The sequence below is a fragment of the Hypanus sabinus genome, chromosome 11 (assembly GCF_030144855.1).
Source record: "Hypanus sabinus isolate sHypSab1 chromosome 11, sHypSab1.hap1, whole genome shotgun sequence".
Classification (NCBI taxonomy): domain Eukaryota; kingdom Metazoa; phylum Chordata; class Chondrichthyes; order Myliobatiformes; family Dasyatidae; genus Hypanus; species Hypanus sabinus.
Genome location: NC_082716.1, coordinates 2454076 through 2478000, shown reverse-complemented (window position 1 = coordinate 2478000; position 23925 = coordinate 2454076). Strand labels below are relative to the sequence as shown.

General features: G+C 46.4%; 1 protein-coding gene across 2 annotated transcripts in view; it reads right to left on the bottom strand.

Annotated features, from left to right (window-relative positions):
- Positions 1-8784: 8784 nt before the first annotated feature.
- The window catches only part of rnpc3 (RNA-binding region (RNP1, RRM) containing 3), a 77083-nt gene continuing 61942 nt past the window's right edge, over positions 8785-23925 (bottom strand). For both annotated transcript variants that reach the window (XM_059983661.1, XM_059983660.1), the window contains exons 11-15: positions 23245-23406; positions 21093-21187; positions 20728-20786; positions 15204-15336; positions 8785-9873 (exon numbers count right to left, since the gene is read on the bottom strand). In XM_059983661.1, the coding sequence (XP_059839644.1) occupies positions 9808-9873; positions 15204-15336; positions 20728-20786; positions 21093-21187; positions 23245-23406 (515 nt within the window). In that variant the 3' untranslated portion in view covers positions 8785-9807. The remainder of the gene's footprint in view (positions 9874-15203; positions 15337-20727; positions 20787-21092; positions 21188-23244; positions 23407-23925) is intronic.

Below are 23925 nucleotides of genomic sequence, written 5' to 3'. Positions count from 1 at the left end.
CCATTGTAGATACCTACACCTGCCCTCATTAATTCTATCTCCCTCTGTGCCCTGCGTATTCAGGTACCTGTTCAAATGCCTCTTCAATAAGCATATTTAAAACAGTGAGCACATTTACAAGGAGTTCTTTTGAGGAAGGCAGCATTCTTTATCAAGGACACCCACAATCCAGACCATGCTCTTTTCTCATTGCTGACTGTCCACATCTTATACACCTCCAACCAGGTCACCTTGCTCTCCTTGGTACATCTGGAGAGTGATATCCTCTTGGTCACCTCTTCAAAAAATTCAAATTTGTGAGATGCACTAACTATCCCCAATCAATAGAAAAAAAACCAATAGAAAACAATAGACAATAGGTGCAGAAGTAGACCATTCGGCCCCTCGAGTCTGCACCGCCATTCTGAGATCATGGCTGATCATTCACTATCAATACCCAGTCCCTGCCTTGTCCCCATATCCCTTGATTCCCCTATCCATCAGATATCTATCTAGCTCCTTCTTGAAAGCATCCAGAGAATTGGCCTCCACCGTCTTCCGAGGCAGTGCATTCCACACCTGCACAACTCTCTGGGAGAAGAAGCTCTTCCTCAACTCTGTTTTAAATAACTGACCTCTTATTCTCAATCCATGCCCTCTGGTACTGGACTCTCCCAACATCTGGAACATATTTCCTGCCTCAATCCTATCAAATCCTTTAATTATCTTAAACGTTTCAATCAGATCCCCTCTCAATCTCCTCAATTCCAGCGTGTACAAGCCCAATCTCTCCAATCTCTCTGCGTAAGACAGCCCTGCCATCCCAGGAATCAACCTAGTGAATCTACGCTGCACTTCCTCAACTGCCAGAATGTCCTTCCTTAAACCTGGAGACCAAAACTGTACACAATATTCCAGGTGTGGTCTCACCAGGGCCCTGTACAAATGCAAAAGGACATCCTTGCTCTTGTATTCAATTCCCCTTGTAACAAAGGCCAACATTCCATTTGCCCTCTTCACTGCCTGTTGCACTTGCTCATTCACCTTCATTGACTGGTGAACTAGGACTCCTAGGTCTCTTTGCATTTCTCCCTTACCTAACTCTACACCGTTCAGACAATACTCTGCCCTCTTGTTCCTGCTTCCAAAGTGGATAACTTCACATTTATTCACATTGAATGACATCTGCCAAGTATCTGCCCATTCACCCAGCCTATCCAAGTCTCCCTGTATTCTCCTAACGTCCTCTTCGCATGTCACACTGCCACCCAGTTTAGTATCGTCAGCAAACTTGCTGATATAGTTTTCAATGCCCTCATCTAAATCATTGACATAAATCGTAAAGAGCTGTGGTCCCAATACAGAGCCCTGTGGTACCCCACTAATCACCTCCAGCCAGTCCGAGAAACACCCATTCACTGCTACCCTTTGCTTTCTATCTGCCAACCAGTTTTCTATCCATGTTGAAACCCTGCCCCCAATGCCATGAGCTCTGATTTTACTCACCAATCTCCTATGTGGCACCTTATCGAATGCCTTCTGAAAATCTAGGTATACAACATCCACTGGCTTACCCTCGTCTAACATCCTTGTTACACCTTCAAAAAACTCCAACAGATTAGTCAAGCATGATTTGCCCTTGGTAAATCCATGCTGGCTCGGTCTAATCCTATTTCTGCCATCTAGATGTGCCACTATTTCGTCCTTAATAATGGACTCAAGCATCTTCCCCACGACTGACGTTAGGCTAACAGGGCGATAGTTCTCCGTTTTCTCCTTCCCTCCCTTCTTGAAAAGTGGGATAACATTAGCCACTCTCCAACCTTCAGGAACTGATCCTGAATCTTTGCATCTTCAAATGCAGGTAGATGCTGTCCCTCAGAATCCCCACTAACTTCCCACCACTTGCCAGCCTGGGGTTACCCAGCTTGTACTTTCAGCCCTTCTGAGATCAAGGCACCACACTGGCCACTGTGAGAAGAGCATTGCAAGGCTGCTTGTGGGGTTATTAATAGCTGTCTCTATTTCAGGAACAGTTATTAGCCCTCAGCCAGTTAGTGCAGGCTCCTGTACTAGCATGGATGACTTCACTCACCACAACTCTGAGCTGATTCCACAACAACCTACAGACTTATTTTCAAGTACTTTACAATTCATGTTCTCAGTATTAATTTTTTTTCCTCAATTTGTCTTCTTTTGCCCAGTGGTTGCTTGTCTGTCTTAGTTTATCGTGTTGGCTTCCAGGCACAACAGGTTGTTAAGAAGGCAAATGGAACGTTGGCCTTCATTGCTAGAGGGATTGAATTCAAGAGCAGGGAGGTCAGGCTGCAACTGTACAGGGTGCTGGTGAGGCTGCACCTGGAGTACTGTGTGAAGGTCTGGTCTCCTTACTTGAGGAAGGATATACTGGCTTTGGAAGTGTAGAGGAGGTTCACCAGATTGATTCCAGAGATGAAGGGATTAACCTATGAAGAGAGATGGAGTTGCCTGGGACTACACTCTCTGGAATTCAGTAGAATGAGAGGGGATCTTATAGGAACATACAAAATTTTGAAAGGGATAGATAAAAGTTGTTTCCATAGGTAAGTGAGACTAGAACTAGGGGACATTGCCTCAAGATTCAGCGGAGAAGATTTAGGACGGAGATGAGGAGAAACTGTTCTTCCCAGAGAGTGGTGAATCTGTGGAATTCTCTGCCCAGGGAAGCCATTGAAGCTTCCTCACTAAATATATTTAAGATACAGTTAGATAGATTTTTACATAGTAAGGGAATTGAGGGTTACGGGGAAAGGCAGGTAGATGGAGTTGAGTTTACGGACAGAGCAGCCACGATCTTATTGAATGGCGGGGCAGGCTTATGTTCTTATTTTTCATTTGTAATAAATTCTATTGTATATTTTTACTTTCATATAAATGTTTGCAGGATAATCATCTTGTACACCTCTGTCAGGTCACCCCTCATCCTCCCTTGCTCCAAGGAGAAAAGGCTGAGTTCATTCACCCTATTCTCATAAGCCATGCTCCCCAATCCAGGCAACATCCTTGTAAATCTCCTCTGCAACCTTTCTATGGCTTCCACATCCTTCCTGTAGTGAGGCGATCAGAACTGAGCACAGTACTCCAATTGGGGTCTGACTGGGGTCCTATATAGCTGCAAAATCACCTCTCGGCTCCTAAATTCAATTCCATGATTGATGAAGGCCAATACACCTATTCCTTCTTAACCGCAGAGTCAACCTGCACAGCTGATTTGAGCATCCTATGGACTTGGACCCCAAGATCCCTCTGATCCTCCACACTGCCAAGAGTCTTATCATTAATACTATATTCTGCCATCATATTTGACCTACCAAAACGAACCGCTTCACACTTACCTGGGTTGAACTCTGTCTGCCACTTCTCAGCACAGTTTTGCATCTTATCGATATCCTGTTGTAACCTCTGACAGCCCTCCACACTATCCACAACACCTCCACCCTTTGTGTCATTAGCAAACATACTAACCCATCCCTGAGGCACACCACTGGTGTCTGACCTCCATGCAGAATATGACCTGTCTACAACCACTCTTTGCCTTCTGTGGGCAAGCTAGTTCTGGATCCACAAAGCAATGTCCTCTTGGATCCCATGCCTCCTTTCTTTCTCAGTAAGCCTTGCATGGGGTACCTTATCGAATGCCTTGCTGAAATCCATATACACTACATCTACTGCTCTACCTTCATCAATGTGTTTAGTCACATCCTCAAAAAATTCAATCAGGCTCGTAAGCCTGTTCTAGCACCCCAGCCGGTACTTCAGGCTGAAATCATGGGCGGACAAAGCTGCCAACCACTGATGGCCTGTGGCATCCAGTTTTGCCGAGGTCAGAATGTAGGTAAGCGAGTTGCTGTCTGTCCTCACCTCAAACTTGGCTCTGTAGAGATAGTCACTCAGCTTATCCACCACCGCCCATTTCAACGCTAGGAATTCCAACTTGTTCATGGGATAGTTTCTCTCAGAGGGCGACAAACTTCGGCTGTCAAATGCCACAGGCCTCAACCCAGTGCCCTGATTCTGATACTGGACACCCCCTAAACCTTCTCGGCTGGCATCCGTGTGCGGTACATACGGCAATCAGGGGTCCACAAAAGCCAGCACCGGCACCTGGTTCAGCAGCTACTTCAGCGACTGAAAAGCCTCCTCACATTTTACATCCCACCTCTGTCCAAAGGGCTCCAACGGGTTTAGATATTCTCCACCCTCCTGTCCTTTTCTCCCCCTCCCTTTCTTCCCCAAGGGAGGGTAACCACACAGAAGCTGATTCAAGGAGTGACTCAGTTTGGCGTAACCCTTCATGAATCTCCAATAGTAACTACAGAACCCAAGGAATGAGCACAGAGCGCTCACAGTCTGGGGCCTTGGCCAAGTGGTCACTGCTTCTATCTTACCAGGTCTGTAGCTACTCCATTCCGTGAGATAATATGTCTGACATAGCTAACAGGCATTTTGCAGAACTGGCACTCATCCAGAGAAAGTTTTAACCCTTCAGCTTTCAGGCGGCTGAGCACCTTCAGTAGCCTCGCTTCATGTTCTTCCAAGGTGGGTCCAAAAACTATGAGGTCATCCAAATACACCAACACCTCAAGCAAATTCATACCCCCCACTGTCTTCTCCATGACCCTCTGGAAGGTGGCAGGGGCTCCTGATATGCCCTGGGGCATCCTTTCGAACTGGAAGAATCCCGGGGACATATAAATGCCATTTTCTCTTTGTCGACCTCACTCATTGGGATCTGGTAATATTCACTCCTCAAATCCAGCACACTGAACCACTTCACACCACTCAGGCAGGCCAGTGTGTCTTCCACCCTCGGGACCGTATACTGGTCAGGAACAGTGCGCCTCTTCAGAGTCCTATAGTCCACACACATGCTTACCTTCCCATTCTTCTTCCGGGCCATTACCATTGGAGATGCACAGGGGCTTCGGGACTCAGTGATGATCCCAGCTTCCTTCAACTTACACAAGTGCTGCCGCATATCTTCCACGTCTGCAGGGGCCAGTCACCACGATCTCTCTCTAAACGGGGTGTCCTCAGTCACACTGATAGTGTGACAAGTGCTCTTGGAACAACCCACATCAAACTCGCCAAGAGAAAAGACACCTTGCAACTTCAACATCTTCTCTACCAACCTGGTGGTACTGGGGAGTCCCCGAAGTTGAATGACTCAGTGGTCAACTTTTCCCCCTTTTCCAATAGTTTCTCCCCGGCATGTCTCCTGGGGGCACTAAACATTACCGTCACCAGGAACAAATGTGCCAGGGGCATCCCTCTCTTGAAGGTGACCTCCCTCTTCGTAGTGTTCCTGACAATCACTGCCATCCTGCTCACCTGTGTAACCGAGGGCTTCTACAATTCGGACCTCACTGAAACCCCAGCAGGAAATCACGACTCCCCCTCGTGGTCTGCCAGAGCGTCCATTAAGAGCGCCTCGGGGGTGGGCGTTATTCCAGAGAAAATTCTTGGCTTCCGGCAGGGACCCACTGCTTTATTCGCTAGGGAGATGAGGGCTGATGCCAACACAGAACTCTCACCCTTCACTGGGGACGGGAACTAATTAAACTTTCCAAACCCAACCACTTTTTATCCTCATCCCTCAGGAACGATAGAACCCTGTCTCTGAAATCTCCGCCCCCAACTGCAGGCAACTCAGCTTGTGCCCCAGCCTGCTGGGCTCCCTTCTCCTCCTCCCTGACAGTATGGACAGGCCATGGCCCCGCCTCACCTGGGTCACTGATAGATGCTGGCAGTCCCACCGCCGTTATGGCCTTAACTAAAACAAGGTCTGAGCCCGCCATTTTATCAAACTTTCGCGCTACGATTTCAACTTTGCCAACAGCTTTAACCATACTTAAACACTGAATTGACAATTCATCCGGGGTACAAATATCCACCCTACTCAACACACAATCCCATAGAGGCACACCACTGCTGTAACCCAGCGGCATCCATACCTGTAGAGATTTACAGATTTAAACAGGGCAATCACACAGCATCCAACGGAATCAATCCAGGACGTAGCCCCCACAATTGTAACCCTCAGGCTCGCCAGCTCACATTCGTCTAGGGGAAATAAGCCTTTGGCCCCACCAAACGGGGTAATCATGTTTGTGTGGATGCTGTGTAACGTACCCCCAGCTACAAACCCACAACACAAAATGAGAGAGTACACCATATGCAATTAAATGATAGACTTTGTGAATCTTAATCTGAAAATAGGGTGAGTAATGAAAACAAACAAAACAAAAAAGGGCCCAAGTCAAAGTCAAAGTTCCAGTTGGAGCTCACTCAGTAGTCATCCTTCCACCATCGATCTCCTCTGGTCGTCGTCGACCTTCGGACTCTCAGATCCCAGCGTCCTACCAGCTTTCTCCACTCATGTCTTCTCTCTTCACTTCTTGACAAAAGACCGCGAAAACATCATCTTTCCAAATACACAAGCCAAAACAATTCCCGATTGGCTAACAGTCCTGTTATCTCCAGCAATACAGTAAACCAAACATGGCTGCTAGAGAAACCGTTACCTCAGCAGTGAACATTACAAAGAAGCCATTACACTTGCATTTATAGGACCTTAGAGTCATCGAACACCATAGTCAGAAACAGGCCCTTCAACCCATCTAGTCTGTGCCAAAAAATTAGATCTGCCTCGACCTTTCAACCTGCAACATAGCCCTATAAACTTCTCTTAAATGCTGAATTTGAACCTGCATCCACCACTTCTACTGGCTGCTCATTCCACACTCACCACCCTCTGAGTGAAGAAGTTCCCACTCATTTTCCCCTTTAAATATTTCACCTTTCACCCTTAACCCATGACCTTTAGTTCCAGTCTCACCCAACCTCAGTGGAAAAAGCCTATTTATACCCCTCATAATTTTGTATACCTCTAACAAATCTCCCCTCATTCTCCTACGTTCTAAGGAAGGTGTACACACCAACAACAGCATTAAACTGCACTTGGAGAGATTTGGGACATTGTGTGGATGTGAAGGATAGTTGTTAATCATAACCTATCTGAGGGCAGAACAGGTTTCACTAGCTGCTTCCTGCAAACATTCCTTCACCTGTAACATCAGGCTGAGGAAAACATGACAATGTGGAGCCGCTCTGAGAACTGGCATTCCATCGATGGACAGAATAGCTTCCTGTGCTGTAAGGAGGACTGGAGTTGCTCGACTGAGATGAGGAGCTTGGGTGTTTGATGGATAGGCTAGGGTGGGATTCTTTGGCTGGCCAGAATGGACAAGTTGGGAGTCACTCTGGGCCATGTCTGGTGAATTTGGGAGAGGGGTACAGATGGGGTCTGAGAGCATCTGTGAGTGGGTGAATGTTGGAAAGGAGGGGGAGGAAGTATTATATTGCGAGCAGGTTTGAGTTCCTTAACCAAGGAAAAATGTGCTTGCACTGGATGGGTCCAGAGAAGGTTCATGACAACGATCCCAGGAATAAAAGGGATAACATATGAGGAGCGTTTGATGGCTCTGGGTCTGGACTCCCTGGAGTTTTAAAGGATGAGGGGGATGTAATTGTAACCTATTGAATATTGAAAGGTCTGGATAAAGTGGATGTGCAGTGAATATCTATACTGGTTAAGTTTCTGACCAAAGGACACAACCTCAGAACAGAGTTACATCTATTTAGAACAGAGATGAGGTGGAATTTCTTTAGCCAGAGGATGCTGAATCTGTGGAATTCATTGCCACTGCTGCTATGCAAACATTATTAGATGTATTTAAAAGCAGTGATTAATAAGTTCTTTATTTATCACAGTGCCAAATGTACAGGGTGAAGGCAGGATGGGGTTGAGAGGGATAATAGATCATCCATGATGGAATGCAGAGCAGACTCGATGGGCCAAATGGCCTAATTCAGCTCCCATGTCTAATGAAATAAAGCTGCAGCAGAGGTGAAGGTTGAAGTCATAGGGGTGAACAGTACCCAACGCCAGTAATAAGAGGAAAGGTGGTGTCCATTCAGCCCTTCCAGACTAGCCCACCATTCAATGTGCTCATGGCTGCTCCTCTCCTCAGCACCGCATCCTCTGCGTGTTCACAGATACATCTCCTGAAACGTGTCAGCAACTGACCTGTGCCAGAGAATACCGCCATCTCCTCATCTCAGTCTGGAATCATTTACCCCAACCACAAGGCCATGACACCTAATGTAGACCCCAGAGCTGCAGAAAAGCCTTTTCCTGTGCCCAGAATGACAATGAAGGCTTGTCTCAGTTTTCCACACTGGAATAGTCTCCAAACCTCGACACATCCAACAGTGCCCGCTCTTCAGGAATCAATCCTCTGAACGTCAGCTGCACCAATTCAATAGCAGGCTTCACCCTTCTCAGGGCAAGAGACTGAACTGCACACAGGACTGGAGAGGGATGGAGAATGAAGTTGGAGGACTGCCTGTGGGTGGGTTGTTTCGTTGCTCGTGTTGCTCTGAACATTATGTTGGTGCTGGAATGTGTGGAGACACTTGTGGCAGCCCCCAACACATCCTCAGGTTGTGCTGGTTGTTAATGTAAACCATGCATTTCGATGTACTTGTGACAAATGAAAGAATCTGAAGCAATGAAGGGCAAGATGGAGGCAACACGAATGGGTGTGCGCGTGTGCACGGCCACATGTGAGTGTTGCACATGCAGTAACTAGGACAGAGATCACGAGTGGGGGGGGGGGGGGGACGTGGTTCGGGATCAGAATCCTTACGCCACAGATCATCAGGCATCCCATCCAATAACTCAGCATCATCAGGAAACATGAGCACGTTGAAAGAAAGTTACTTTTATTTTAATCAAACTCATCCATTCAACAGGGTTTTCCACAATTGACAACAGTGGCAATGCATTCACAGAGGGTACAGGACATCAGGGTCTCACACAAATACGCTGCAGCAAGCTCAGTGGGTAGAGCTGCTACCTCACAGCCCCAGACACCCAGCTTCCAGTGCTGTCTGTGTGGAGACTGCATGGGTTTCCTCCAGGTACACCAGTTCTCTCCCACATCCCAAATACATGCAGGACTGGCCACTGTAAATTGTCCCTTGTGTGTGGGTGAGGGGTGGAATCTGGGGAGGGAGTTGATGGCAATGCAGGGGGAATTAAATGGATATAACATTGGTGTCAATGAATGGATGATAGTCGGCAGATTTGATGGGCCAAAGGGCCTGTTTCTGTGCTTCCTCCTGAGCTGTGTCAAAGACAAAGGGAAGCCCATGGTGCCATATAACGTCACAGAGTACTTGATCAGCAGCCTCAGGTCCAGACACTCTCTGCGTGACGTTCCCCGCTCCCTCGTATTGCTAACTGGTCACGGGAGGCAGCAGCAGGCCTCCAAATGTATGCCATTAGCACAGAGGCTCTTTGGTCCAGTGAGTCCTTCTTGGTTTTGAGCATCTGGTGCTGTTTGTGCTGCCACAGTCTGCAGGGAGAGAGGACAGGGCGTTGGTATGGATGCTCATCTGTGACAAGTGCTTGTTCACCTCTGTGGCAACCACTTCACTGCAGCAGATTCACTCAACCACTGTGAGAGTTCACAATGACCAGGTTCCAGACCACTGCCAACCCCCTGCCCAGGGTTGGTGAGGGTCCTTGCAACACCGCGGCTCATCTCTACTTTTCGGATCCTCCATAAAGGATACATGGGTTAACGTTCCTCTTCGGTTGGTGGACTGAACAGAGAGAACTGTGTCCGAGGCACAGCATGAGTGAGACACCAGCCAGCCCAAGTGTAGGGTTAATACTGCCGACTGCACAGTAACACACCCACTGTCCGCAGGTTCCTTCCTTCACTTCCCCCGCCCTTTCCGGTTCTCTGCCGCATCCGGCTTGGGACGTGCTGAGCGGGCAAATTGCTGTCAACACATTAAGGAGAATCAGCAGCAAAGAGCAAGAAAAAACACCGCAGGGCCATTTGGTCCCTCTGTACTATTCCATTAAGTGTGGCCATGGCTGATCTGTCTAAATTGTCCCGATTTTACTCTAACATCAGCCCTGTTTGTGACAAGTGCAAAAGTGGTGAGGCTTCTCTTATTCATATGTACTGGACCTGCACTAGTCTAGAGAAATTTTGGAGAGATGTTTTCCTAACCTTATCCCATATTCTGAATTGCCACTTAGAACCTACACCTCTGATTGCTCTTTTTGGTTCCTTGGCTGAGACAGATATACATTTGAGTCCGACTAAATGTCGAACATTATCTTTTGCTTCTCTAATGGTTAGACATTTAATTCTTCTTAGGTGGAGAGATGTTGCCCCCACCCATGCATGCTCAATGGCTTAATGATATTGTCCTGTTTAGACCTTGAAAAAATTCACTACTCACTTCTTAATTCGGACATAAAGTTTCATAAGGTGTGGGGACCTTTTCTTGAATATTTTCATAACTCTTCCTTAGACTAAGTTTTTTTTTAGTTCCTTCCTTTCAGCTTTTTTTTCTAGTAGGCATCATTATCTTTTGTTCTTATCTTCATGTACAGTTTTGGGGGTTTGAATGTTCTGATTTATATTTCCTACATTTTGCTGTGGTTGGTCTGGAGTTTTTTTCTCTTGCGGGGGTGTGGGTACTAACTTTACACGACTTTTGTTTGGGTGTTTTTTTTAATCATTATTTTGAACCATATTATTGTGTGGTTATCTTGCACTATATTAGACATTAGACAATAGGTGCAGAAGTAGACCATTCGGCCCCTCGAGTCTGCACCGCCATTCTGAGATCATGGCTGATCATTCACTATCAATACCCAGTCCCTGCCTTGTCCCCATATCCCTTGATTTCCCCTATCCATCAGATAACTATCCAGCTCCTTCTTGAAAGCATCCAGAGAATTGGCCTCCACCCGTCTTCCGAGGCAGTGCATTCCACACCTCCACAACTCTCTGGGAGAAGAAGCTCTTCCTCAACTCTGTTTTAAATAACTGACCTCTTATTCTCAATCCATGCCCTCTGGTACTGGACTCTCCCAACATCTGGAACATATTTCCTGCCTCAATCCTATCAAATCCTTTAATTATCTTAAATGTTTCAATCAGATCCCCTCTCAATCTCCTCAATTCCAGCGTGTACAAGCCCAATCTCTCCAGTCTCTCTGCGTAAGACAGCCCTGCCATCCCAGGAATCAACCTAGTGAATCTACGCTGCACTTCCTCAATTGCCAGAATGTCCTTCCTTAAACCTGGAGACCAAAACTGTACACAATATTCCAGGTGTGGTCTCACCAGGGCCCTGTACAAATGCAAAAGAACATCCTTGCTCTTGTATTCAATTCCCCTTGTAACAAAGGCCAACATTCCATTTGCCCTCTTCACTGCCTGTTGCACTTGCTCATTCACCTTCATTGACTGGTGAACTAGGACTCCTAGGTCTCTTTGCATTTCTCCCTTACCTAACTCGACACCGTTCAGACAATACTCTGCCCTCTTGTTCCAGCTTCCAAAGTGGATAACTTCACATTTATTCACATTGAATGACATCTGCCAAGTATCTGCCCACTCACTCAGCCTATCCAAGTCTCCCTGTATTCTCCTAACGTCCTCTTCGCATGTCACACTGCCACCCAGTTTAGTATCGTCAGCAAACTTGCTGATATAGTTTTCAATGCCCTCATCTAAATCATTGACATAAATCGTAAAGAGCTGTGGTCCCAATACAGAGCCCTGTGGTACCCCACTAGTCACCTCCAGCCAGTCTGAGAAACACCCATTCACTGCTACCCTTTGCTTTCTATCTGCCAACCAGTTTTCTATCCATGTTGAAACCCTGCCCCCAATGCCATGAGCTCTGATTTTACTCACCAATCTCCTATGTGGCACCTTATCGAATGCCTTCTGAAAATCTAGGTACACAACATCCACTGGCTTACCCTCGTCTAACATCCTTGTTACACCCTCAAAAAACTCCAACAAATTAGTCAAGCATGATTTGCCCTTGGTAAATCCATGCTGGCTCGGCCTAATCCTATTTCTGCCATCTAGGTGTGCCACTATTTCGTCCTTAATAATGGACTCAAGCATCTTCCCCACGACTGACGTTAGGCTAACAGGGCGATAGTTCTCCGTTTTCTCCTTCCCTCCCTTCTTGAAAAGTGGGACAACATTAGCCACTCTTCAATCTTCAGGAACTGATCCTGAATCTAAGGAACATTGGAAAATGATCACCAATGCATCCGCAATTTCCTGAGCCACCTCTTTTAGAACGTTTGGATGCAGACCATCTGGACCCGGGGAATTATTAGCCTTCAGTCCTACCAGTCTACTCATCACAGTTTCTTTCCTAATGTCAATCTGTCTCAATTCCTCTGATATCTTATGACCCTGGCCCATCCATACATCTGGGAGATTGCTTGTGTCCTCCCTGGTGAAGACAGATCTAAAGTATGCATTAAATTCTGTTGCCATTTCCCTGTTTCCCATAACAATTTCTCCCAATTCATTCTTCAAGGGGCCAACATTGTTCTTAACTATCTTCTTTCTCTTCACATAGCTAAAAAAGCTTTTGCTATCCCCTTTTATATTCCTGGCTAGACTGAGCTCATACCTGATTTTTTCTCTTCGTATTGCTTTTTTAGTTAAGATCTGCTGTTCCTTAAAACTTTCCCAATCATCTGTATTCCCACTCATCTTAGCCCTGTCATACTTCTTTTTCTTTAATGCTATACAATCTCTGACTTCCTTTGTCAACCACTGTGGCCCCTTCCCCCTCTTTGAATCCTTCCTTCTCATTGGAATGAACTGCATTTGCATCTTTTGTATTATGCCCAAGAATACCTGCCACTGCTGATCCACTGTCTTTCCTGCCAGGGCATCCGCCCATTTAACTTTGGCCAGCTCTTCCCTCATGGCTCCGTAGTCTCCTTTATTTAATTGCAACACTGACACCTCTGATCTGCCCCTATCCCTCTCAAATTGTAGATAAGAACTTATCATGTTATGATCACTACTTGCTAATGGCTTCTTTACTTCAAGATCACTTATCAATTCCTGTTCATTACACATCACCAAGTCCAAAATAGCCTCGTTCCTGGTTGGCTCAAGCACATGCTGTTCCAAAAATACATCCCTTAGACACTCCACAAACTCCCTATCCTGGGGTCCAGCATCTACCTGATTCTCCCAGTTCACCTGCATGTTGAAATCTCCCATAACGACTGCATTGCCTTTAGCACATGCCAATGTTAACTCCCTAATCAACTTGTACCCAATATCCACGCTACTGTTTGGGGGCCTGTACACAACACCCATTAGGGTCTTTTTACCCTTACTGTTCCTCAGCTCAATCCACACAGACTCTACTTCCCCTGTTCCCAAGTCACCTCTTGCTAAGGACTGAATCTCATTCCTCACCAACAGGGCCACCCCACCCCCTCTTCCCATATTTCTGTCTCTATGATAGCACGTATACCCTGGTACACTCAATTCCCAGGCCTGATCCCCTTGCAGCCATGTCTCCGTTATCCCAACAATATCGTAGTTCCCCATTTTCATCTGAGCTTCAAGCTCATCTGTCTTATTTCTGACACTACGCGCATTCAAGTATAGAATTCTTAGCCCATTCCTCCTCTCTTTGCTTAAAACACTGTCTACTGTACCTAACCCAGCTCCTTGAACTTCCATTGGGCAAATTGCACCCTGAATTTTGATGACCTTCTCAAGATCACCCAAACCTTGTATACATTTAACCCCATGCACCTTCTGACCAACCCTCTGGATCTGGATCCCTGCCCCCTGCACATCTAGTTTAAACCCCCCCGAGCAGCACTGGCAAATACTCCTGCAAGAATGTTAGTACCCCTCCGGTTCAGATGTAGACCATCCCTTCGAAACAGATCCCAATGTCCCTGGAACAAAGACCAATTATCCAAAAACCTGAACCCTTCCTTCCTGCACCATGCTCTCAGCCTCGTATTAATGTGCATAATCATTCTATTCTTCGCCTCACTCGCACGTGGCACAGGTAGCAATCCCAAGATTGTCACCCTGGAGGTCCTGCCTTTCAGCTTCACTCCTAACTCCCTGAACTCTCTAAGCAGGACCCCCTCACTCACCTTACCTACATCATTGGTCCCTACATGGACCACTACATCTGGGTTCATGCCCTCACTCTCAAGAATAGCCTGCACCTGATCTGAGATGTCCCTGGCACCAGGGAGGCAACATACCATCCGAGACTCCCGATCTGCCCCACAAAATCTCCTATCTGCCCCCCTAACTATAGAGTCCCCTAAAACTATCGCTCTCTTCTCTTCCCTCCTCCCCTTTCTAGTTGAGGGTTCAACCTCTGTGCCAGAGGCAGGACCGCTACAACTCATTCCTGGTAGGTCATCCCCATCAACAGTATCCAGTACGGTATACTTACTGTTAATGGGAATGGCCGCAGGGGTGCTCTGCTCTCTCTGCCTGCTCCCCCTGCCTCTCTGGACCGTCACCCATCTGCCTACTTCTTGGTTTTTTGGTGTGACTACCTCCTGATAACTCCTATCTATCTCTGCCTCCACCTCTCGAATGATCCGTAGTTCATCCAGCTCCTGCTCCAACTCCCTAACTCGGTCTGATAGGAGCTGCAGCTGGACGCACCTTTTGCAGGTGTGGTCATCAGGGACAACTGTGTTGACCCTGACCTCCCACATACTGCATACGGAGCACACCACTGCTCTGTCTCCCCCATACCTGAACTGGATTAATAGAATAAGTCTAAAAAGCACCTAGCGACCTTACCTTCTTCCCCTCAGCGAGCAATCACACAAGCTTACCGAAGTCCCCTTACGCCGAAGCCCACTTAGCCAAAGCCCAGGACTCTGCTTCCACAGACTCCGCTGCCCGCTCGACGCTGCCTGCTCTGAAAAGAAGTCCTGCCTTTTAAAGTGCGCACTCGACGCTGACGTCACTAGCGTGACGATATTAATCTCTTATTTTGGTCGGGGTTTTTTTTTTGTTGTAGTGTTATAGAAATGCATTAAAAATCATTAAAAAAGTCTCATTAAGGTAAGTAATGTTAATCTTGTTTTTATATTAAATCAATGTATCATGTAAAATGCTAAAAATGTCTATATTAACATATTTTTACAAGAATTGAATGGGGGTGCAGGAGTTTTATGGTGCATCTGAACCCGTGTGTGAAAAAATTGACGGATGGAATGTAAAAGGTTGGCCACCCCTGCCCAATACCATCATTCTATCAAAGGATACAACCACCATAGGTTTCTCGCTGAGGACAAAGCCATTGACTTCCTTTAAAGCCTTGGCTGCTGCTTGCTCACTGGGAAGCCCGATGAAAGCCTGGCCCTTCATTCGTCCTTCCTTCATCAGGCGGATGTCAAACCTTCAGGGGTAAAGTGAGAGTTTTCAACATCAACACTGGGGACGGCACAGTAGCATAGTGGTTAGCCTAACAGTATTACAGCAGCAGTGACCCGGGGTCAATCCCGCCGCTCTCGAAGGAGTTTGTATGGTTTCCCTGTGACCTGTGGGTTTCCTCTGGGTGCTCCAGTTTTCTCCCACTTTCCAAAGACATATGGGTTAATTGGTCACATGGGTATAATTGAGGCCAAAGGCTTGCTGGGCTGGAACAGCCTGTTACAGTATGGCATCACTAAACCCACTCCTCCTGAACAGAATGGACAGCCAATGTCAACGTGGTTTTAATACTTTTCACAGGGTCCTACCGTACCTTTATTGGCCCATTGGCCCACCATGTTTCTGCAGATTTTTGCCATTTACACTCATCCCACTCACCTACACTAGGCATTTATTTGTTGATGCCTGGTGGTTGGAAATGGGGTGAGACCCTTCATCTGGACAAAGAGTCGAGGCGAGAGAGTTGGCAGAAAGAGGTGGGGGAAGAAGTGCAGCAAAAGCTGGGAGGTGATGGGTGGATCCAGGTGAGGGGGGGGGAGGTAAATGGGAATGGTGACAGAGACTGGGAGGTGATGGGTGGGTCCAGGTGAGGGGGGGTAAATGGGAATGGTGACAGAGACTGGGAGGTGATGGATGGATCCAGGCGAGGGGGGGTAAATGGGAATGGTGACAAGAGACTGGGAGGTGATGGATGGATCCAGGCGAGGGGGGGTAAATGGGAATGGTGACAGAGACTGGGAGGTGATGGGTGGATCCAGGCGAGGGGGGGTAAATGGGAATGGTGACAGAGACTGGGAGGTGATGGGTGGGTCCAGGTGAGGGGGGGGAGGTAAATGGGAATGGTGACAGAGACTGGGAGGTGATGGATGGATCCAGGCGAGGGGGGGTAAATGGGAATGGTGACAAGAGACTGGGAGGTGATGGGTGGATCCAGGTGAGGGGGGGGTAAATGGGAATGGTGACAGAGACTGGGAGGTGATGGATGGATCCAGGCGAGGGGGGGTAAATGGGAATGGTGACGGAGGTGATGGATGGATCCAGGTGAGGGGGGGTAAATGGGAATGGTGACAGAGACTGGGAGGTGATGGGTGGGTCCAGGTGAGGGGGGGGAGGTAAATGGGAATGGTGACAGAGACTGGAAGGTGATGGGTGGATCCAGGTGAGGGGGGGTAAATGGGAATGGTGACAGAGACTGGGGGGTGATGGATGGATCCAGGCGAGGGGGGGGTAAATGGGAATGGTGACAGAGACTGGGAGGTGATGGATGGATCCAGGTGAGGGGGGGTAAATGGGAATGGTGACAGAGACTGGGGGGTGATGGATGGATCCAGGTGAGGGGGGGTAAATGGGAATGGTGACAAGAGACTGGGAGGTGATGGATGGAAGTGACAAGGGGCCACAGATGGGGGAATCTAACTGGAGAGGAAGAGTAAAAGGGGAGGGGTGGGAAAGGCGGAGGGAGGACCCAGTGGGAGGAGTGTGTGGGTGATGGGTCAATGCAGTAGGTTGGGAAGGGGGAGGAAACAGGGTACTAGGGGCTGGGAAGGATGTAAGGGGAGCTTGGGAAATCTGGAGAGAGCTGGGTTAGAGAGGGAGGTGTAAACTAAACTGGGGGGGGGGGGGTGGGTGGTGTTGTGGAAATACAAATTACTGTTTACATTCAGCCTCTCCCTGTCAATGGAAGCTGACGAGTACAGACAAGGTCAGTCTGATGAGGAACATTCTTGTATAACCCGGAGGTCCAGAAGGCCACGGCAGACAGTGTAGGTGCTGGAGGTCATTTCTGCCTGGTCACTGAGGGGATGTCTCGGATTGTGTCCATAACATTGAGGAGGGGGAGGGGGAGGGAGATGTCTTGGTACATATTGGTACCAATGAAATAGGAAGGAAAAGCAAAGAGGTCCTGAAGAGAGAATTTAGAGCACTAGGCCGAAAGACCTTCAGGGTAGTAATTTCTGGATTGCTGCCTGTGCCGCACGCTGGTGAGGGTAGAAACAGGATGATTTGGCAGACATTTGCATGGCTGAGAAGCCAGTATAGGGGCAGGGCTTCAAGTTCTTGGATCATTGGGGTCTCTTCTGGGGGATTTATGACCAGTACAAAAGTGACAGGTTGCACCTGTACCCGAGAGGGACCAATATTCTCACTGGCAGGTTTGTTACAGCTGTTGGGGAGGGATAAAAATAATTTGGCAGGGAGCTGGGAACTGGAGTGAAGGAACTCAGGATAGGACAGGTGATAGAAAAGCAAAGATAGCATGCAGTCAGACTGTTAGGAAGGGCAGGCAGATAATAGGACAAAATTGAAGCCAGCAAGGTCAGTATCAGTGCATTAGGGATGCAGAATCAAAAAGGGTAGCAAATAGAGTACTCAAAGTGTTATAGCTCAATGCACAGAGTATAAGAAATAAGGTGGATGATCTTGTTGCACTATTACAGATTGTCAGGTATGATGTTGTGGACATCACTGAATCATGACTGAAGGATGGTTGTAGTTGGGAACTGAATGTCCAAGGTTACACATTGTATCAGAGGGATAGGAAGGTAGACAGAGGGGGTGGTGTGGTAAAGAATGGCATCAAATCAGTAGAAGGATATGACATAGGATCAGAATCCTTGTGAGTTACGGAAATGCAAGGGTAAAAGGACATTGCTGGCAGTTATATACAGAACCCCCAACAGTGGCTGGGAGATGGACCAGATGACACCAGGAAATAAAAAAAGTGGGCAATGTTATGATAGTCACGGGAGATTTCAACATGTAGGTCGATTGGGAAAATTAGGTTGACAATGGATCACAAGAGAGTGAATTTGTTGAATGCCTATGATGGCTTTGTAGAGCAGCTTGCCGTTGAGGCAACTATGGGATGATGTAATGTAATGAATTGGAGGTGATTAAGGAGCTAAAGGTAAAGGAACCCTTAGGAGACAGTGATCACAATATGATTGAGTTCAACTTGAAATTTGATAGGGAGAAAGTAAGTATGATTTTGCAGTATTTCAGTGGAATAAAGGAAATTACAGTGGTATGAGAAAGGAGATGGTCAAAGTAAATTGGAAGGAGCTGTTGGCAGGGATGACAGCAGAACAGCATTGACTTGAGTTTCTGTTAAAAATGAGGAAGGTACAGGATAGATGTATTCCAAAAACAAAGAAATACTCAAATGGCAAAATAATACAATTGTGGCTGACAAAGGAAGTCAAAACTAATGTAAAAGTAAAAGGGAAGGCATACAAAAAAGCAAAAATTAGCCGGAAGATAGAAGATTGGGAAGCTTTTAAAAATCTACAGAAAGCAACTATAAGAATCATTAGGAGGGAAAAGATGAAATATGAAAGCAAGCTAGCAAGTAATATGAAAGTGGACTGAAAAATCTTTTTCAAGTATATAAAAATAAAAGAGATGAGAGTGGATATAGGACCACGAGAAAATGAGTCTGGAGAAATAATAACAGGGGACAAGGATGAACTAAATAACTATTTTGCATCAGTCTTCAATGTGGAAGACGCTGGCAGTGTGCCAGGTGTTGAAGGTACAGTATGCCTGCTATTTTAGTGTGTGAAGGAAGAGAAGTGGGTGCAGTTATTGTTACAAGAGAATCAAAAGCTGAAAGACCTAAAGGTACATAAGACACTCAGACCGGATGAACTGCACGCCAGGGTTCTGAAGCATGTAGCGGTGGAGATTGTGGAGGGTTTAGTAATCTTTCAAAAATCATTGGACTCTGGCATGGCTCCAGAGTACTAGAAAATCATGTATGTCACTCTGTCTTTTAAGAAAGGAGAAGGCAGGAGAAAGGAAATTACAGATCAGTTAGCCTGAACTCAGTGGTTGGGAAGATGTTCAGGATGAAGTTGTGGTGTACTTGGTGACACAGGACACAGCCAGCATAGTTGTCTGACGAACCTGATGGAATTCTTTCAGATTACAAGTCGGACAGATAAAGGAAATGCAGTGGATGTTGTCTATTTGAATTTTCAGAAGGCCTTTGACAAGGTGCCACACATGAAGCCGATTACCAAGTTAAGAACCAATGATATTACCGGAAAGTTACTAGCATTGGCTGATTGGTAGGAGGCAGCAAGTGGGAATAAAAGGATCCTTTTCTGGTTGGCTGCCAGTGACTAGTGGTGTTCTGCAGCGGTCAGTGTTGGGACCACTTCTATTTATGCTGCATATCAATGATATAGATGATGACACATGGCTTTGTTGCAGATGACACAAAGATTGGTAGAGGGGCAGGTAGTGTTGAGGAAACAGGAAGGCTGCAGAACGACATAGACAAATTAGGATAACGTGCAAGAGAGTGGCAAATGAAGTATAATGTTGGAAAATGCATGGTCATGCAGTTTTGTAGTAGAAATAAATGTGTGGACTATTTTCTAAACAGGGAGAAAATCCAGAAATCTGAGATGCAAAGGGACTTGAGAGTCCTTGTGTAGAACCCCCGAAAGGTTAACTTGCAGGTTGAATCACCAGTGAGGAAGGCAAATGCCATGTTAGCATTCATTTCAAGTGGTCTAGAATACAAGAGTAGGGATATGAATCTGAGGCTGGTGAGGCCTCACCTCGAATATTGTTAACAGTTTTGTGCTCCATATTGAAGAAAAGATGTGCAGGTATTGGAGAAGGTTCAAAGAGGTTCGCAAGTATGGTTCTGGGTAGTAAAGGGTTATCTTATGAGGAGATTTTGATGGCTCTGGGCCTGTACTCGCTGGAATTTAGAAAGAGGGGGGAATCACACTGAAACCTTTCGAATATTGAAAGGCCTAGACAGAGTAGATGTAGAAAGGATGTTTCCCATGGTGGGAGAGTCTAAGAGAAGAGGGCACAGCCTCAGGATAGAGGTACATCCATTTAAAACAGAGATGTGAAGAAATTTCTGTAGCCAGATGGTGGTGAATTAGTGGAGCTTGTTACCACAGGCAGTTGTGGAGGCCAAGTCATTGGATATACTTAAGGTACACATTCTCGAATGATCATGGCATCAAAGATTATGGGGAGAACATCAGGGAGTGAGGTTGAGGAGGGGAACAAAAGAATCAGATATTATTGAATGGTGGAGAAGACTCAATGGGCCAAATGGCTTAATTCTGCTCCTATGTCTTATGATGGATTGTCAGTATGCACTCAGGGAAAAAGGGCCTGATCCTGTGCTTTACCGTTCTATGTATTGCATTGTCAGCATTAACTTGATGGGCTGAGGGGCCTGTTCCTGAGCTGCATGACTGAGAGAGTTTGAACTAAATCAGTTAACATGGACATACAAAGAAATGACCCCTTATCCACTGACAGTAACTCATTCTTGCCATCGCAAAGACTCTGACAGTGATAGAGAGAGTGAATGGTCACTCACATGTTCCTCTCAGTCTGGGATGTAAAGTCGACGTATCGGCCAAAGATGAACTTCAAGTCCTGTAATAAAATGAGAAGTGAAGTCATTGGGTATATTTAAAGCAGAGATGGATTAGTCAGGGCATCAAAGGTTAAAGGGAGAAAGCAGGGACAAGGGGTTGAAAGGGATTTTAAAAAATCAGCCATAATGGAATGGCTGAGCAGTCTCAATGGGCCAAATGGCCTAATTCTTCTCCCATGTCTTGTGTTCTTGCCACACCTGTGACCAGAGGATGTGGTCAATGTGGTGTGTGTGGCTAGCGGGTTAGCGGGGTGTGGGCAGCGGTGGGAGGGGGGGGGGGGGGAAGGTGGTGGTCAGTGGGTTACCTTCTCTTCCACTTGCTTGGCCAGATTTTTAACATACAGCCGGCACGTTGGCTCACCGGGATTATAATTCTTAAAGATCGTTGTGTTCTCCATCTCTGTAAGAAAACAATAAGAGGTCAGCTTTATTCCTCACATGTATATTGAAAGGGCACGTACATTTCCAGCAGAGATGAGAAGGTATTTTTTTTTGCCAGAGGTTGGTGAATCTGTGGAATTCATTGCCATAGACAGCTGTGCAGACCAAGTCGTTTGGAATTTTTAAAGCGGAGGGTGATAAGTTCTCGAGTAGTCTGGACATCAAAGGCTACCATCTGGTGCTCCTCCCTCCCTTTCTTTCTTCCACTGGGGTTGAGACAGATAATAAATCAGCCATGATGGAATGGCAGAGCAGTCTCAATGGGCCGAATAGCCTAATTACATCCCGATGTCTTATGTGCACAACTTACTTGCCAGTACATCTTTGGGATATGGGAAGAAACCAGAGAATCTGGAAGAAACTCGGGTGGTTACAGGGAGAACATACAAATTACAGACAGTGGCAGGAACTGAATCCCAATCGGTGCACTGTTAAGCATGATGCTAACCGCTTTGCTACCACGCCATAGGCTACTCAACCCCAAGCCTGCTTCCCTTTCATATCACCTGCGACCACTCCACCAGTATTACTCAACCCAAAGTCCAGATAGGTGAGTCCGTGCGAGTTTGCACGTCGAGTGAGTGTGTGCAGAGTGAGGGCGGCTTGGCATGAAGATTAATTTCACACTCTTCTGGTAATGCCCCCCACCCCACCTCCAACACCATTTCCCACCCCCTTTTCCCCTCTCACCTGATCTCTTTGTCCACCCATTGCTTCCCTCTCGTGCTTTTTTCTTTTATAGCCTTCTGTCTCTTTCACGACTCAGCTTTCCAGCTCTTTACCACGCCCCTTCAGGTTTCACCTGTCACCTGGTGTCACTCTCTCCCCTCCCCCCTTTTAAATTTACCGCTGAAGGGTTTCAGCCCGAAATGTTGACTGCATTCTTTTCCATAAATGCTGCCTGGCCTACTGAGTTCCTCCAGCATTTTGTGCATTGCTCAGATTCCAGCATATGCAGATTTTCTCGTTTGTACATTCTGCCCATGAGCACATGTGTTCCACTAGTGCTCCAGCAAATGTAAACTGTCCCCAGTGTGTGGGCGAGGGCTGGAATCTGGGGGTGAGCTGATGGAATGTGGGGAGAATAAAATGGGATCAGTACAGGACTGGTGTCAATGGGTGGTTGATGGTCAGCTCATATTCAATGGGCCAAAGAGCCTGTTTCCATGCTACAAGGCTCTGTGATCTCCATCAGTAAAATAATTCCCTTTCAGGACAAGAGTGGGTATACAGCCACACTGAAGAGCACAAGGCATCGCTTGTCAAACTCCTATGGAGTAAGCTTTCATGAAATGGTAGAGGAACTCAGCAGGTCAATCAGCAGCTATAGAGGGGAATAAATGATACGATTCTTTATTGTCCTGCATAGCTATTGTCTGACCTGCTGAGTTCCTCCAGTATTTTGTGAGTGTTGTTCAAGATTTCCAGCTTCTGAAGAATCTTGTGTTTATTAAAATGCCTCTACACTTGTGTACTGGAAATGACATTAAACCATCTCAAATCTTAAAAAGGTGTAATGAGCCATTTTGGTGTGTCCTTTCTTTTTGAAGCAAAAGAAGATGAGAGGTGATTTGATAGAGGTACAAGATAATAAGAGGCATGGATACAGTGCACAGAGACTTTCCCAAGGTGGAAATGGCTAATTCAAAGGGGCATAACTTTATGGTGACTGGAGGCAAGTACAGGGGGAATGTCAGAGGTATTTTTTTTATCAAAGAGAGTGATTGGTGTGTGAAATACAGTTCCAGGAGTGGTGGTAGAGGCAGATACATTAGAAACATTTTAGAGACTCTTAGATAGGCAAAAAGATGGAAAGAAACGGAGGGCTATGTGGGTAGATTGATCTTGAAGTATGTTAAAGGGTTGGCACAATATTATGGGCCAAATGGCCTGTATTGTACCGTTCTATGTTTTATGTCCTAATCCAGTCACTGGACATGGCACCACTCACAGTACACCAATCCCTTCCCGTTGCAGGCCTCCCCCCACGGCCACAGAATGAGCTCCTGCACCTACCATCCCTGGTGATTCTGCCCTTGGACAGCTGCTTCCTGGAGATGAACTCTGATGGAATCTCTTCCTCCTCCTCCTCCTCTTCGTTCTTGCTCTTCACACTGACTGGAGCTGGTTGGATCTTCCCAAATCCTGAACTTTGAGGCTTGGAATTCTCCTGAGGCTCTGCAAAGGCGGCAAGCATGAAGACCTGGTTAATGGCTCAGTAGATCAGGGAAATTCGTTACACACACCAGGGTGCAATGAAATTCCTTGCTCGTCTGAAGCTCACAGAGTAAACATTGTACACTGTAATTCAATTTCCCTCATATTCTGTTCACCAAAATGAGTATTATTATGATCAGAGATTTTCATCAATTTAGCTGAGAATTTTTATTTATAAATCACATGCTCTTTTTTCACAGTAGAGCAGAAAAACCAGGACAATTGCAAAGCATGAAAATCTAAAAATTCAAAAACCCAAATATCAGCAATTAGAAAGTATTTATCCCCCTTTGCTCAGTACGTAGTACTTTTTGCAGCTACTGCAACCAGTATAGTCCTTTAGGATAAGTCTCTAATATCTTTGCACAACATAAAGCAAGATTTGTCCATTCCTCCTTGTAAAATTGCTCAGGCTGTGCCAGGTTAGTTGGGGAGTGGCAATCTTGAGGGTTTGCCAGAGATGTTTGATCAGGTTAAGGT